The sequence below is a fragment of the Gymnodraco acuticeps genome, unplaced genomic scaffold, assembly GCF_902827175.1.
Source record: "Gymnodraco acuticeps unplaced genomic scaffold, fGymAcu1.1, whole genome shotgun sequence".
Taxonomy (NCBI): domain Eukaryota; kingdom Metazoa; phylum Chordata; class Actinopteri; order Perciformes; family Bathydraconidae; genus Gymnodraco; species Gymnodraco acuticeps.
In genome coordinates, this window is record NW_022991921.1 from 30864 (window position 1) to 45116 (window position 14253).

At 44.2% G+C, this 14253-nt stretch overlaps 2 protein-coding genes across 3 annotated transcripts in view; one reads left to right on the plus strand and one right to left on the minus strand.

Annotated features, from left to right (window-relative positions):
• The window catches only part of sars2 (seryl-tRNA synthetase 2, mitochondrial), a 30957-nt gene extending 26481 nt beyond the window's left edge, over positions 1 to 4476 (minus strand). For both annotated transcript variants that reach the window (XM_034200211.1, XM_034200210.1), the window contains exons 1-4: positions 4039 to 4476; positions 2093 to 2188; positions 1634 to 1663; positions 1402 to 1542 (exon numbers count right to left, since the gene is read on the minus strand). In XM_034200211.1, coding sequence (XP_034056102.1) covers positions 1402 to 1542; positions 1634 to 1663; positions 2093 to 2188; positions 4039 to 4308 — 537 coding nt within the window. In that variant the 5' untranslated portion in view covers positions 4309 to 4476. The remainder of the gene's footprint in view (positions 1 to 1401; positions 1543 to 1633; positions 1664 to 2092; positions 2189 to 4038) is intronic.
• A 395-nt stretch (positions 4477 to 4871) lies between these two features.
• si:dkey-260j18.2 (uncharacterized protein LOC325231 homolog) lies at positions 4872 to 14013 on the plus strand. Its single transcript, XM_034200209.1, is given in 6 exon segments — positions 4872 to 5271; positions 6726 to 6879; positions 8333 to 8411; positions 8976 to 9203; positions 9647 to 10625; positions 10627 to 14013. Coding segments are annotated over 5 exon segments (1956 nt in total). The 5' UTR covers positions 4872 to 5271; the 3' UTR covers positions 11143 to 14013.
• Positions 14014 to 14253: the final 240 nt, after the last annotated feature.

Here is a 14253-nt window from a genome sequence, read left to right on the forward strand (position 1 = left end):
CCAGTTTCACCCACTGTCTCTGCCACCTCCCCCCATGCCTGGCTCCTCCGGTTTGTATCCCTATATGTAAAGAGGGACTGGTCATATAGTACCGGGTGATTCCCTACCACCACGATAATTTTCTCCTCCATTTTTTGACATATGGGAAATAACTGCGGTCTGGCTCTCCCAACATACACGCGGTTTGATTGGCTAGCGCTTGTACTGTCAGATTTGCATACGCGGGATTTGATTGGCTGACGCCTCCGTCGAGGCGGCAAAAGTAGAACATTGCTCTACTTTTGCAGCGAGCACCGCGAGAGAAGCTACGCTTTGCTCCCACAATGCAGTTCGGCGAATCGTGACGTCACCCCATTCAAAGTGAATGGGCAGAAGCGTTGAAGCGGCAACGCACGCCGCCGTGTGTAGGGGCCCGATGGACAGCTGATAGGAATAATATGATTGTTAATATTATCATATTAATTCAGACAAACATCGATGAGACAGTTAATTAATGTACTTATTGCAGCAGTCTGCATATATTTGGTACCCCTGGTCTAAGAGTGAAACAAACTAATTCAGTTATTGTTCAGTTAAAATTCAAAAATATTTTTCTAGATCCACCCCTGAGCTATATTTTTCGTTTCGTTTATTTAATAAGTTAATTTCAGGACAACTTCGGGATTTTTTTTTTTTAGATTTAAATAGCTTTTGAAAGTGGAGATAGAGAGAGAGAGAGAAGCAGCGCCGTCTGCTTAGTTGCAATACTGTAGCTCAAGCCTTTATGCAACTTAGCTTAGGCCTATACATTGTTTATGTTACTTATATGCCAGTGGGTCCATGGTTTTAAGTCTGTGTGTGTGTTGAGCGCAGCGCCGTCTGCTTTTTGCAGCACAGTAACTAAAGTAGGACTAAGCATAGCGGTAGTTTTTTGTAGACCTGTCTGTCCGTTTTGTGAGTGCCCGTTTTGTGAGTGCACTGCGCGCGTGCGCACTAGTGGCATTGTTTGGGATGACCTAATTAAAATACCGTCCGCCGTGCTCTTTGAGAGACATACACAACGCAGACAGACACCGCTCACAAAAGCATCAGATAGGCTTCAATTTACTTTTGATTGTCTATAATTAACTGTAAAAAAATATCGGCGTTTTAACACTACGTTTATATATGCACTTATTTTTACGGTTTGCATATGAGGTGGTCCGCGAAAATCTTTGATAATAAATAGTGGTCCACATAAACAAAAAGTTTGAGAACCCCTGCCATACCATACATAGACAGATCACTTTAAATAGATACATTTCAGGTGTGTGTGTGTGTGTGTGTGTGTGTGTGTGTGTGTGTGTGTGTGTGTGTGTGTGTGTGTGTGTGTGTGTGTGTGTGTGTGTGTGTGTGTGTGTGTGTGTGTGTGTGTGTGCTCACCACATCGGGGTGTGAGCTGTTGGGCAGTCTCAGAGCTCGTCCGTAGTGCTCCTGGTCCAGCTCCGTCTCTTTGGGGTAGAGCTGGTTCAGTCTCTTGCGGGTCTCTCTCCCTTTCTGCAGAGCCTGGTTGAATTCTGGAAGCTGTGAGACAAAAAGAAAGAATCAGAACCTGGTCCCACATTACCACGGAGCAGGGCACAAAGTTTTAAATGTTAAAAATGCTAAAACTTACATTGCTGAGGCTCTTCTTGTCGCTCTTGGTCTGTGAGGAAAAGACGAATTATGTCACGGTTATAAATGCAGTTTTACTCAGATTATCTTTTCTAGCATTTGGGTTGGGTCTTTGTTGTAAATGTACATTTTCTCCCTGGTAATGGTGGTATTTCTTTGGATGTTTCCTGGGAGACAGAGGGTTTTGTATGCTGGACACACACCCTGAGACAAATGGGTAATCTGTGATGTTGGGCTATGTAAATAACATTTGATTGGTTGATTGATATTCTTCCAAACATATTCAATAGTTATTCGTAATGCCTGTCCAGGGGTCAGACTCCTTGTGAAATCAGTGTTTTGTTCACACTGGTCGCCACAAATAACCACAATAATCTGAGTTCCTTGTATTTGCTTTAAGTGAAAATGAAATCACATCCACAAATCAAGTCTCTATGTTCAAATCAATCAAAAAACTGACCACTAATGCTTTGACCGACTCCCCGATCTGAACCTTCTGCTGCTCCAGCCCAGAGATCTCCGTCCTCACCGCCTGCAGCTCCTGCCACACACACACCTGCACAATACACACATTTAAACACAGTTATTAGAAATAGCAGGAAAACAGTGGAAACCAAGTTACATTTTTCCACATTTCATAACCATGCTTTTGTTTGCTTATTATAGCTGTTATGTTTGTTTGCTTGTCTTTACATTGCATTTAGCTGACGCTTTTATCCAAAGCGACTTACAATAAGTGCGTTCGACCAACAAAATACAACCTTGAAGAAAACAGAATCATATAAGTACATCAGGCTTCATAGAGCAAAAACATTTCAAGTGCTACTCAACTGGCTTTAGGTAAGCCAGTCCTTCATTAGTATAAAAGTGCTTTGTTAATAGTTCTATTGCTCGAAGTGGAGTCGAAAGAGATGAGTTTTCAGTTTGCGCCGGAAGGTGTGCAAGCTATCTGCTGTCCTGATGTCAATGGGGAGCTCATTCCACCATCCTGGAGCCAGGATAGCAAACCCACGTGTTTTTGCTGATGGGAACTTGGGTCCCCTTCGCAGCGAGGGTGCAGCGAGTCATTTGGTTGATGCAGAGCGTAGTGCACGCGCTGGGGTGTACGGTTTAACCATGTCCTGGATGTAGGAAGGGCCAGATCCATTCGCAGCATGGTAAGCAAGTACCAGTGTCTTGAAGTGGATTCTAGCAGTTACCGGAAGCCAGTGAAGGGAGCGGAGGAGCGGAGTGGTGTGGGAACATTTAGGAAGGTTGAAGACCAGACGAGCCGCTGCATTCTGGATGAGCTGCAGAGGTCGGATGGCACATGCAGGTAGACCAGCCAGGAGGGAGTTGCAGTAGTCTAGGCGTGAGATGACGAGAGCCTGGACCAGAACCTGAGTCGCTTTCTGGGTCAGCTGGGGACGTATCTTCCCGATGTTGTAAAGCGTGTATCTGCAGCAACGGGTTGTAGCAGCGATGTTTGCAGTGAAGGACAGGTTGTTATCTAGGGTCACACCCAGATTCCTTGCAGTCTGAGTCGGGGAAACAACAGAGGTGCCGATGTTGATTGTTAGGTCAAGAGTGGGACAATCTTTTCCCGGGAGGAAGAGCAGCTCAGTCTTGTCAAGGTTGAGCTTGAGGTGGTGAGCAGACATCCACTGAGAGATGTCAGCTAGACAAGCAGAGATGCGTGCGACGACCTGGGTCAGAATTAATTGGGTGTCGTCAGCGTAGCAGTGGTATGAAAAACCATTGCTGTGATGCCAACTGGATATGATTATTATAGGTGTTACAAATGTAACCAGAAAACAGATTTATTACAGAATTGCATAGTCAGGTCACAGGAATACTTTGAATGACATGTTCTTATCTGACTTGAACATTGGGAGGGCATTTTAAAGTCCCCCTCCACTCAAAAATGTATTTGTTTTGCTTATTTTTACTTCATTTGACTCTCCTTGCAGAAACTATACTCAGTTTGACAACAGAAAGCTATTTTCCCATTATACCTCTGCAGGTATACATTTTGAAAGGTAAAAGTACTCTGATCTTGTGCTTTAGTAGAAGTAGAAGTAACACTTGGTTATATTTCACATCATTAATCCAAAATGTGTAAAGTAACTAAAGGTACTAAATAAATGTAGTGGAGTAAAAGTACAAAGTAGCAACAAATGACATACTGTAGTGTAGTAACTACAGTGTTTTTACAGTACATGTACTTAAGTTACTTTACACCACTGAATTAAAGTCTATGTTTTGGCTTCTAAGCATCCAACCTACTAAGCATCCAACCAGCCAACTGTCAACCCCAGAAATAATTTGTCATCTTAATTAACAACTACAGAAACATTACATTTTTACATTACATTGCATTTAGCTGACGCTTTTATCCAAAGCGACTTACAATAAGGAAACACTTACTATCTTCCTGATATCTTCTCCTTTCAGCTCTCCCTTCCTGTTTTCCACATTTGCTATGACTTTCTCGGTCTGCTCACACACTTCCGTCATGTCCAGCTCCGGCAGGTCGCTGTACCCTTTAACGGAATGATCGTACAAACTGCTCCGGGCTCCGTGAGAGCACCGGATAAACACCCTGATCCTCTGCCGGGAACAGTGCCTTGTTATCGGCTTCAGCGCTGTCAGAGCAGTGGCTCCAACCCTGGAGACCATGCCGATGGAGGTCGCCATGTTTATGTTGCGTTCAAAGGTGCGTGGGAATAATCAGAGCTGTATTCTTGTGTAAACGAGAAGTCTTCTTCTTTGTTTGAAGGTGTATTACCACCGCCTACTGTATTGGAGTGTGGACCTAAAATAAAAATATATAATAAAAATGTAAATGTTCTGTATTAACTCTAACTATTAACTTTTAAGCTAAATGCACGTAAAATAAAACGTTTTATTAAATATTTCTTAAATACACAATTCGTTTTGATTGCCTTTGTATTCACACTGTTTTTAACAGTGCTACTATAATGTTTTAGTTCTTGGTGAATGAAACATGTTTAAAATGAGGTTTGCAGTTAGCCCATTTCTTTTTATATAGGCACATCTCCCTAAAAATTAAATTAACTCCACAACAACAACAAAATCTGCGTCCATACTGTCACCTTTGAAGTGTGTACAACATATCTCTATCCTGTAGTTGTACATTTTATCTCGTTTTTCTTTTAAAAAACGAACAGAAATTGTTTATTTGTATTGTATCTCTTCACTGACGTCACGAGTCAAAGGTCGTCCAATCAGATGAGCGGACGTTTATACGTTGCGGTAATCCCGTGTGCGTGCGGCCGACTGAACCTGAAGTCAGTGGTACATTTTACCCTTGTAGCCTCTGAAAAACGGCACTATTTAAACACATATTCTGCTTTGCAACAAAGTAGGACGTGTGGGGATGATATCATGGTGGACTGACATCTTGTGAAGACCAGAGGCGGTGTGCACAATGCGCCTTTGAGAGCTAGTTTTGTTATAGATGTTGTTGCACCGGTGCTGCTGGATGAACACCGAGCAGACTCTGCTTCACAGGCCGCCTAACTAAACCCTCACAACCGGGTTTAGTTACAGCCAGCCTTCCCCCCAAAACTGCCTCACACATTCCTGCTGAGAGAGACCCAATCCGGCTTCACGGTGGAAACCAGAAGAAGAGCAAAGGTAATGTTGAGCTGTGAAAAATCCACATTTGACCTGTTTACTGATGCTACAAAAACAGCCTGCTTTGTGTGTGTTATTCCAGTATGTATATGCATATTCCTTTTTATGTTCTGCACATGTCTGTTCTAGGCTAGCTTGTTTGGGACTGCTTTAAATTCTCATTTACTGCACCTATTTTATTCTACGGAAAAGGATTAGGGCCAAAATTCTGAGACTTTTTTAATTACATTTTTAACTTTATTTCCCTCGAAACTGTCTTCAATCTCAGAACAAATTTCCCCCCCCAAAAAAAATATCTGATGTGGCCTGTCGTAGCAGCTTTAAAATCAGCTGTGGTCTAGAGAGAATACTCAGTTAGGTAACAAACGGACAGCAACACAATATTCGTATTAAAAGCCTGGACATCAAAGCAGATGTACATTACAACAACATTCTGGGAGGCCAGCTCACACCCCCTCTGACACTGTATGCAAAACCATCACACCCTACAGGACAATGGGATATACAGATACCCCTCAGACACAGTATTCAAAACCATCACCCCCTAAACACTGTTGACCACACATACCTTTAAGGTTCACTCCTTAGAGAGATGACCTAATCAGAGAAACTAAGGTTCCTTAACCGGCTCTAATCCTCTTCTATGTTTTACTTATCTTTTTGTATAATTGTATTTTTTTTAAATATCTTTTTAGTATATTTTAGAAATATATTTGTTTGTTTTTTTCCATTGTGGTTGTGTACCATTATACTAAAGCAAAATCCTTGCATGTGTTAACAGACTTGGCAATAAACCTCATTCTGATTGATTTAAGGACGGTATTTAAAGACATCTCCTTATGGTAAAATACAACTGAAACGTTATGCAATAAGAAAACTGGGGCCAACACTATTTACTTAAAAATAGCTTGTATCTTGAACTAAAAAAAAAAATATTTCCCACAGAGAAAGGTGCTATCAGGGTCATACCGTTGTTATTTCTAGTTAATTATCTTTTAATATTTTTATGCGCGCTTCTTGAGTGATATTAAGCTATCTTTGGCTCTTGCTGTAACAAATGTAAATGTCCCCTCTGTGGGACGAATACATTGTGATTCTGATCTGTTATAGGACTACATATTCCTGTCATACAGACAGGTGTCGTAAAGGTTATAGTGTAAACAATGTCTCTGTGTTTCTGTATATGCAACTTAAAGACAATTTCTTCCCCAGAGCAATAATCGCACTAACCTCCAGCTTGCACTGACACAATATATATACTTTTATACTCATTAAAACACATTTATTTTACTTAAACCGATATATTCCTGCACTTTTAACTTTATCTGTATATTGAAGTATGAATGCTTGTTGTTTGTATTTTTGATGGCACCTTACAAAAAAGGGAGTAGCTCTACTCATCTCATTGTACTTGTATAATGTCTTAAAGAATTCTATTCTATGTTGTTGCTCAGATGAACGCTGTGCGGGGGGGCACAGCGACCTGGCGCCCCCAGCCGTGGCAGGACGGGGACGGGGGGGGAGGAGAGCCTCTGTCCGACAGTGACTCGGAGGAGGAGGACTTCCCCGACGACAGCACCACGCCGCTGGGAGACTACATCACACACGGTGAGTCAAGGTCAACTGTATTGTCAATCTTTCAGTTTGTGTGCACAGACAGAGAGATCGAAATACCGTTTCCCACAATCCCGAATACAAAAAATACAAATATATATATTTATAAAGATATGTATATACCTATATATCAGGGGTGTCCACACTACGGTCTGGGGGCCAAATGTGGCCTGTGGTCCACTTTGAATTGGCCCACACATGAAACTTGTGCTTGTCTTATATTGTACTTCTTAAATATTAATGTACAAATATATTACACAGTAGTATTCACGTGTTAATGAGACCACTTTTCAAATAAATTAGGTCAATTCAAGTTGGAAACATTGTCTAGCATATCTAAGTTGATCAGAAAAAAGCCCAATGGCTTATTTACATATCAAGCTTGAAATACACCCTTCATATTTCTCCTATTGTAATCAATCTGAGGGATGAGCTGCCAACACTCACCAGCATCATGTACCGACATTTGATTGATTTTGCTGACTTATAACTGAACCTATGAGGCGATGTACCTCGATTCTAGCGAGTGGCCCAGCCCTTCGTATATTTTTCTGTATGTGGCCCTCGGTGAAAAGAGTTTGGACACCCCTGGTCAAAGCCAAAGTCAACTTTATTGTCAATCTTTCAGTGTGTTGAGTACAGGTCCTCCTTCACGAAGAGTCCAGGTGGCATAACAGGATGAGTTTTGAGCAGAAGCAGATGATTAGGTGTTAAAGGCTCCACATCATTCAAGTCATTGGTTATGGTTGTGATGGGTCTATCATTCATTATAGCTTCCACTTCACATAAGGCTGTTTGCAATGCCTCATCATCCATGACTTAGACAGAGAGATCGAAATACCGTTTCCCACAATCCCGAATACTAAAAATACAAATATGTATAAAAATATGTATATCCTATATATATATATATATATATATATATACACAATCAACAGACACATTTATACATATGCACACATTAAGACGTAAATAAAAGCACAACAATCAATATATACAAAATAACAGTCACTTCAATATCTTTTGGGAGCAGGACTCATGAAGCTAGAGAGAGAATTCTGGAAAATGAACCTTGTAGTGAATTCATTAAGTTTCACCTGTCTTCAGAAACACGATCATAATTATTTTATTTGTCCCGCAATGGGGAAATTCACGATGTTACAGCAGCAAGAGTAAAGTGCAGATTAATACAAAAGAGTAGACTTGCATACAGTATTATATGAAAAAGTAGGCGCATGTTATTAATAATAGACACCATGTTATAGAAGTAGATGGTTCTGTTCACAGATTGATAAATAAGCGTGAAATGCATGAGGGTATATTGCACACAGTTTTATTTTTATAGGCATTGCTATAACACCTTAACTGTCTTTATTCCTGCCTCCTTAAATCTCACTTCTTCTGTTCCCCCCCGCTTCCCTGATATCTCGTCCTGCTCTGTTTCTAGGATTGAAGCAGCTCCTGGATGCTCAGCAGCTGTGTGATGTTACTCTTCTTGTGGAGGGAAAGCAGTTCATGTGCCACAGGTAGGACTGCTTTTCCCTACAAACAGGTTGATACAGAAAAACGAGATTAATGATTTTGATTGAAGACATTTATTTTTAAATTCCTCCTCTTGCGTTTGTACCACTAAAGCAAAAACCTTGTATGTGTTAACGAGCCATCCATCCATCTTCTCCCGCTTATCCGTGGTCGGGTCGTGGAGGTAGCAGTTCCAGCAGAGTGTTAACGAGCAATAAACCTAATTCAGATTTATTAAGGACATCTCCGTATGGTCAAATCAAACTGAAACATACTGTAGTGAGAAAGCTGGGGCCAACAATATTTACTTAAAAATAGCTTGTATCTTGAAGTCAACATTTTTTTTCTCCCACAGATATGTGCTATTAGGGTCATATCGTTGTTGTATTGTTTCTAGTTGTGTCTATTAATATTTCTATTGTGTTATTTAGTTTTCTTCATATAACAAGATAGCAAACGCATTGGTCTGTCAGTGAGCTGGAGGGAGACAAAAACAAGGTACTGTTAAATGTACATTGCCTTCTCCTCATGATATAAACACGTTATCTCCTATCCTTCTCGCTCCTCAGAGTCCTGTTGGCAGCGGTGAGTCCGTATTTCCGGGCGATGTTCACCAGCCCTCTGGTGGAGTCCCGCCTCACTGAGATCCGACTGGAGGAGGTCACGCCGTCCGTCATGGAGACGGTGATCCAGTTTGTTTACACCGGTGAGGCGGGGCTCTCTCTGGACACGGCGGAGGATCTGTTTGTGGCCGCCAACCGGCTGCAGGTCATGCCCCTTCAGGACCTGTGCTCCAGGTAAATCTGCTGTAGGAAAAGTGACAGGTGATCAGGTTTACAGCCAAGATTCAGGTAGAAATGTGTTCATCGGTAGAGAATTGGCAATACTGTTCCTACAGTAGTAGTTAGTAGTAGTAGTTATTTTTCTTCTTTACTTGTTTGTAAAGCGCTTTGAGCACCAGGAAAAGCACTATATAAATCAAATGTATTATTATTATTACAGGATAGCTACTCTCCCATTATCTCATGATTTTCAGGTGATCTTGAATATCCAGGTGCTTTGCAAGTGACCTAAATTGGGAAGAATATGTCGAGTGACATTGAAAAAATAAGCACTCTGTCAAGTACTTTGACGTTAGGTTTTACAACCCAGCTTTTGTCTTCTGGATATCAGACCCCTAGTCTCATATACTCTAACTCGCCCCCCTCCTCCACTTTTTTCTCTTCTCTGACCTCTCCAGGTTCCTGTTTGAGCACCTCTCGGTGGATAACTGCCTGGGGATGTACTCTTTGGCTCGCTCTCACCACGACCAGCTGCTGCTCCGCGCCACGCTGCGTCTCGTGGCTCAGCACTTCCCCCGAGTCGCCCGTCAGAAGGACTTCCTGCTGCTGGACCACGGCACGCTGGGCAGCCTGCTGAGCTCCGACCGGCTGGGCGTGGACTCGGAGGCGGAGGTTTACGACGCGGCGCGGCGCTGGGCGGAGCACCAGCCTTTAGATCGCTACGCCCACATGCCGGCGCTGCTGCGCCACCTCCGTCCGGGGCTGCTGTCCCAGGAGGAGAGCCGGAGACTCTGCCAGGAGCTCGGCCCCGCTGCCGGCGAGGCCCTCGGGGGGCCGCTGAGGCCGCGGGAGGGCATGTTCGAGAAGAAGATCGTCTGCGTGGACTTGACGCCTCGGGAGGACGAGAGCGCCGCCTCCAGAGACCTCACCGTGGACTGCTTCGACCCGCGGACAGGGAAGTGGGAGAAGCTGGCGGCCCTCGGGTCCCTGGTGAGCCCCGGCTGCACCGCTGTGGGGGACCGGCTTTTCGTGGCGGGGGGGATCCTGAGGACGGGCTCCGTGTCTGCAGCCGTGCACGAGTACGACGCTGTGCTGGACCGCTGGATGGAGCGGCCCCCCATGGTGCAGCCGCGGGCCATGCTGGGCCTGGTGGGCTGCGGGGACTCCATCTTTGCGTTGGGTGGCAGTAACCGCTCTGCCCTACTGGACTCCAGTGAGACCCTGGACCTCTCGACGCTGCGCTGGGCCCCGGGGCCTCGCCTGCCGCTGCCTCTCAGAGCCTTCGCCTGCGCTGCTCTACGTGGACGTCTCTACCTGCTGGGTGGAACCACGCTGGAACAAAACCGGGCTGTGGTGCATTCAGGGGTCCTCGTCTATCACACCCTCACAGACTGCTGGACTCGCGTGGCTCTGGACTCGGGGGCCACCTGCCTCGCCGGGGGGGGTCGCGGTCCGAGGGGGCGTCTGCGCCATCGGGGGATACATGAGGGACACCACCAAGTTTCTGGACGGAAACTATACTAACCTGGAGACTTTAGACGCCACGGGGCGGGTTCTGTTCTTCAGGGAAGGGCGAGGGTCCGGGGCAGATAGGGAGGTAACCGGGGGGGGGGTGATGGTGAGCGCCGAACAGCGGGGGGGGGCAGGAGGAGGGAGCGACCGTGCCCCGAGTCCGGTAGTTTTCCCCGGGTTGCCGCGAAGGATAGCGGCGGGGGGTGTGGCCCGGTGGAAACGCAGGATTTACGTCCTGGGGGGCGAGAACGGGTCGCGGTTCTACGACAGTGTTTACTGCTGGAAGCCCGGCTGGCGCAGCTGGGTCCAGAGACGAGAGAAACTCCCCGGAGACACAGGGGGGGTGAGCCAATTCGGGTGCACCACCTTAAAATTCCCCAAGAAACACATCCTGTCCAGACTGAGACTAGCCAAAGAAAACTGCAAGAAGCCCGCCGACTAGCTCCACAGGGACCAACTGAAGACGAAGCAGCTGATCATGTGACACACAGACCAGGAAGTAGCTCCTCCTTAACCTCATAACATTTTGAGGTTGAGTCACTAGTAAGAGGCCATTTTATACAGAGTGCAGCACACGGTAGTCTTTATTGACAAGATACAGGCAGATCTTGTGTTTTAAATCAGATGTCAGGCAGAGGGCAAGTGTAGCTAGAACAGACAGTCAGGCAATATGCACCTGAATGTAACCTTATCCACAAATAGTAAAGTCCTTTCAGAAAGGAAAGGGCCTTTTTTGAAATGTTATTCTTGAAGTGCAATGTTATTTTCAGCATTTTGCTTAACCACACAACATCTCAATGCTATGAAGTTTCAGCTGCGTTAACACTAGGGCTGCACGATTTTGGGAAAAAATCCCTAGTTGACACAGGACACATCGGCACATTTCTGACCATGCTATGTTTCACTGTATTGTTCTATTGCTTTTTTCTTTAATATGGGCCTTTTGAAACTGCATTAAGGGCTCTACGAATGCCCTTTATTTGAGTGGGAACCTATCAAAGATACTTTTCATAAACAATTTGCATATAGACAGTTTTGACTTGTTCACTCATTTTATTTTAATTACATAATAGAAACACACAAGGTGTGGTATTTCATTACCACAAACAAGGCAGCCATACAGAATATACGTGACAAATCGACATTTTAAAACAAACAAACAGTATTCGTATGTATTACTACATTCATAACGGGTTAATCCAGACACTCAAAACCCTAAATATGGCAACCCATGTGTTAATCACACATCAGATAAAGTCTTCTTACTCGGTACAGACTGTCCTCATGTTCAGTGAGGAGAAACCTCTGCAGATAAGGCATCATGATATGAAGATTAAAGATAGCCACAACCATTTTAAAGGTTAACATATATGACAAAGTGTGTTTTATATATAGAGCATGGGACAGTGTCCGAGGGTACATGTGTTAGAGTCCTTGTGTCTAAACTAACTTTCCTAGAGCTCCAGGTGAACAGCTGTGTTTCTGCAGCTGTGTTTCTGCAGCTGTGTCAAAACAATTTTATTTCCATTGCTCCAACCACAGAGCGTGTGAATGTGTTAGGCATGGAGTATTATGCATTATTTGAACACTTTAGCATTGCACCTAATTTATTCAGATGTATCTCTAAGGTTTTATTGTGAAATGTCATGTTGCTCTGACTGCAGGGCGGAGAGATAAGCTCAGACAGGAGCAGATGTGTTAAAGGTCCCGTGTCATGGCCATTTCTACTGATCATAATTCCATTGTTGAGGTCTACTAGAATATATTTAAATTGTTCAATGTTCCAAAATCACATTGGTTTCTCACAGCATCTCTGTATAGTATGTGTATTCACTCTCTGTCCTAAACGGCTTGTTGGAGCTCCTGCCCCCCCCCTCCCTATGAGCCCAGTGTGCTCTGATGTGTGGTTATGTTTTACAATGGCGTTTGTTAGCAACCAGAAAATGACACCAGAAAATGACAAACAGATGAGAATGCTGCGTGGATTCTGGGTTGGTGGCACGTTGCGGGGCTCGAAGAGCGGACAGTGTGAGTTGTGTTACTGGTGTCGTTTCCTGGTTGCTGCGTGGGGTCTGCGAGACTCGAGATACGGCGAAACTCAGCCTGAGCACACACACGTGAGTGTGCCGGCGAAACTCCGCGGAGTATCGCGACTGAGAAAATATACGGCTGAGTGTGTGTGTGTGAGGAGCTCCACGGATTGGTCCATTTGGATCGTCGGTACGTCACTTGGTTCTCGGAAAAAGAAGAAAAATCTCCAACGAGGCGTTCTGGGGCAGCACAGACAGGTATTTTCTGTGTCAGAGTTTTACTCGCTACAGGGTGTACTTTGAGGGTTTGTGACTCTGCAGACCGTTTACATGCAGAAAACGCTACATAACACACAAGGGGACGGGTGATAACCGGAAAAGCATGACATGGGACCTTTTTAAAGATCTGTGTTTAAAATGCTTGGGAATTATCTTTAGTTAATTCACTCATCTTGCTGAGTTGACCTCACCATCTTAACAATACATTCTTCTCATAACTGCAGGCCAGATACTGGGTTTAAAACTTTGGATAGTTGGCTAACTGATTCAGTTTGAATACTTTTTTTTAGGAAGGAAACAGGAAGTGCGTCTTTAAGAGATGTAGGATTTTCTCTTTCAACATCGAGATAAGACAAACTTTCACTCTACTTCTGCAGAGTTGATTTATTTAAGTTTTACGAAATTCACTCTGAGTCGCTGCTTAAGTATTTCAACTCAGAAATAAGCACTAATTTGGTGAGAAATAGAAGATTTCACATGTTAACCTGATCCACATTCATGTTTCTCCCTCAAAAGACTCAAATCAGACTGGGTTGTCTCGTAAATCTGCTTTTCGCTTTCACTGCTAGAATCAAAATGCTAGTACTTTCATAATTTTCCAGCTATTAGAAAGTATTGCAATGACTGTCTTGACACAGTGGTGGAACTTCCCTGTATTTTCCAGCTAGCAGCAGATGGTTAACGCTACAGTGATACAGTCATGAACTCCCCAGCTATCACTAAACACTTATAGTACAACATCTGTCACTTTTTGCTTTTCCAATAACATGTTCTGAATCATGTCAAATTAACCATTTGTCTTCCTTGGTGTGACATGTGAAAGGTGTTTGTGTGTGTGCGTGCGCATGTTTTCTATTGAGGCGTAAATCTGTTTTTTGCACACATCCAAACCTGTGCAGCTGCCCTCGTTTTATGCAATCGGATCAAGTTTGTGAACTGAAAGGCAAATGGATGTTTTAATGAAGAGCCCTGCTGTCTAATGATTAAACGACTGTTTGATACATTGTTTTTCACTTGTGAATTTTCTTTGCAAATGCCATCCATCCATCTTCTCCCGCTTATCCGTGGTCGAGTCGCGGGGGTAGCAGTTCCAGCAGAGAGCCCCAAACTTTCTTTTCCCTGGCGACATCAACCAGCTCTGACTGGGGGGTCCCAAGGCGCTCCCAGGCCAGCGAAGAGATATAATCCCTCCACCTGGTCCTAGGTCTACCCCTTGGTCTCTTCCCAGCTGGACGTGCCTGGAA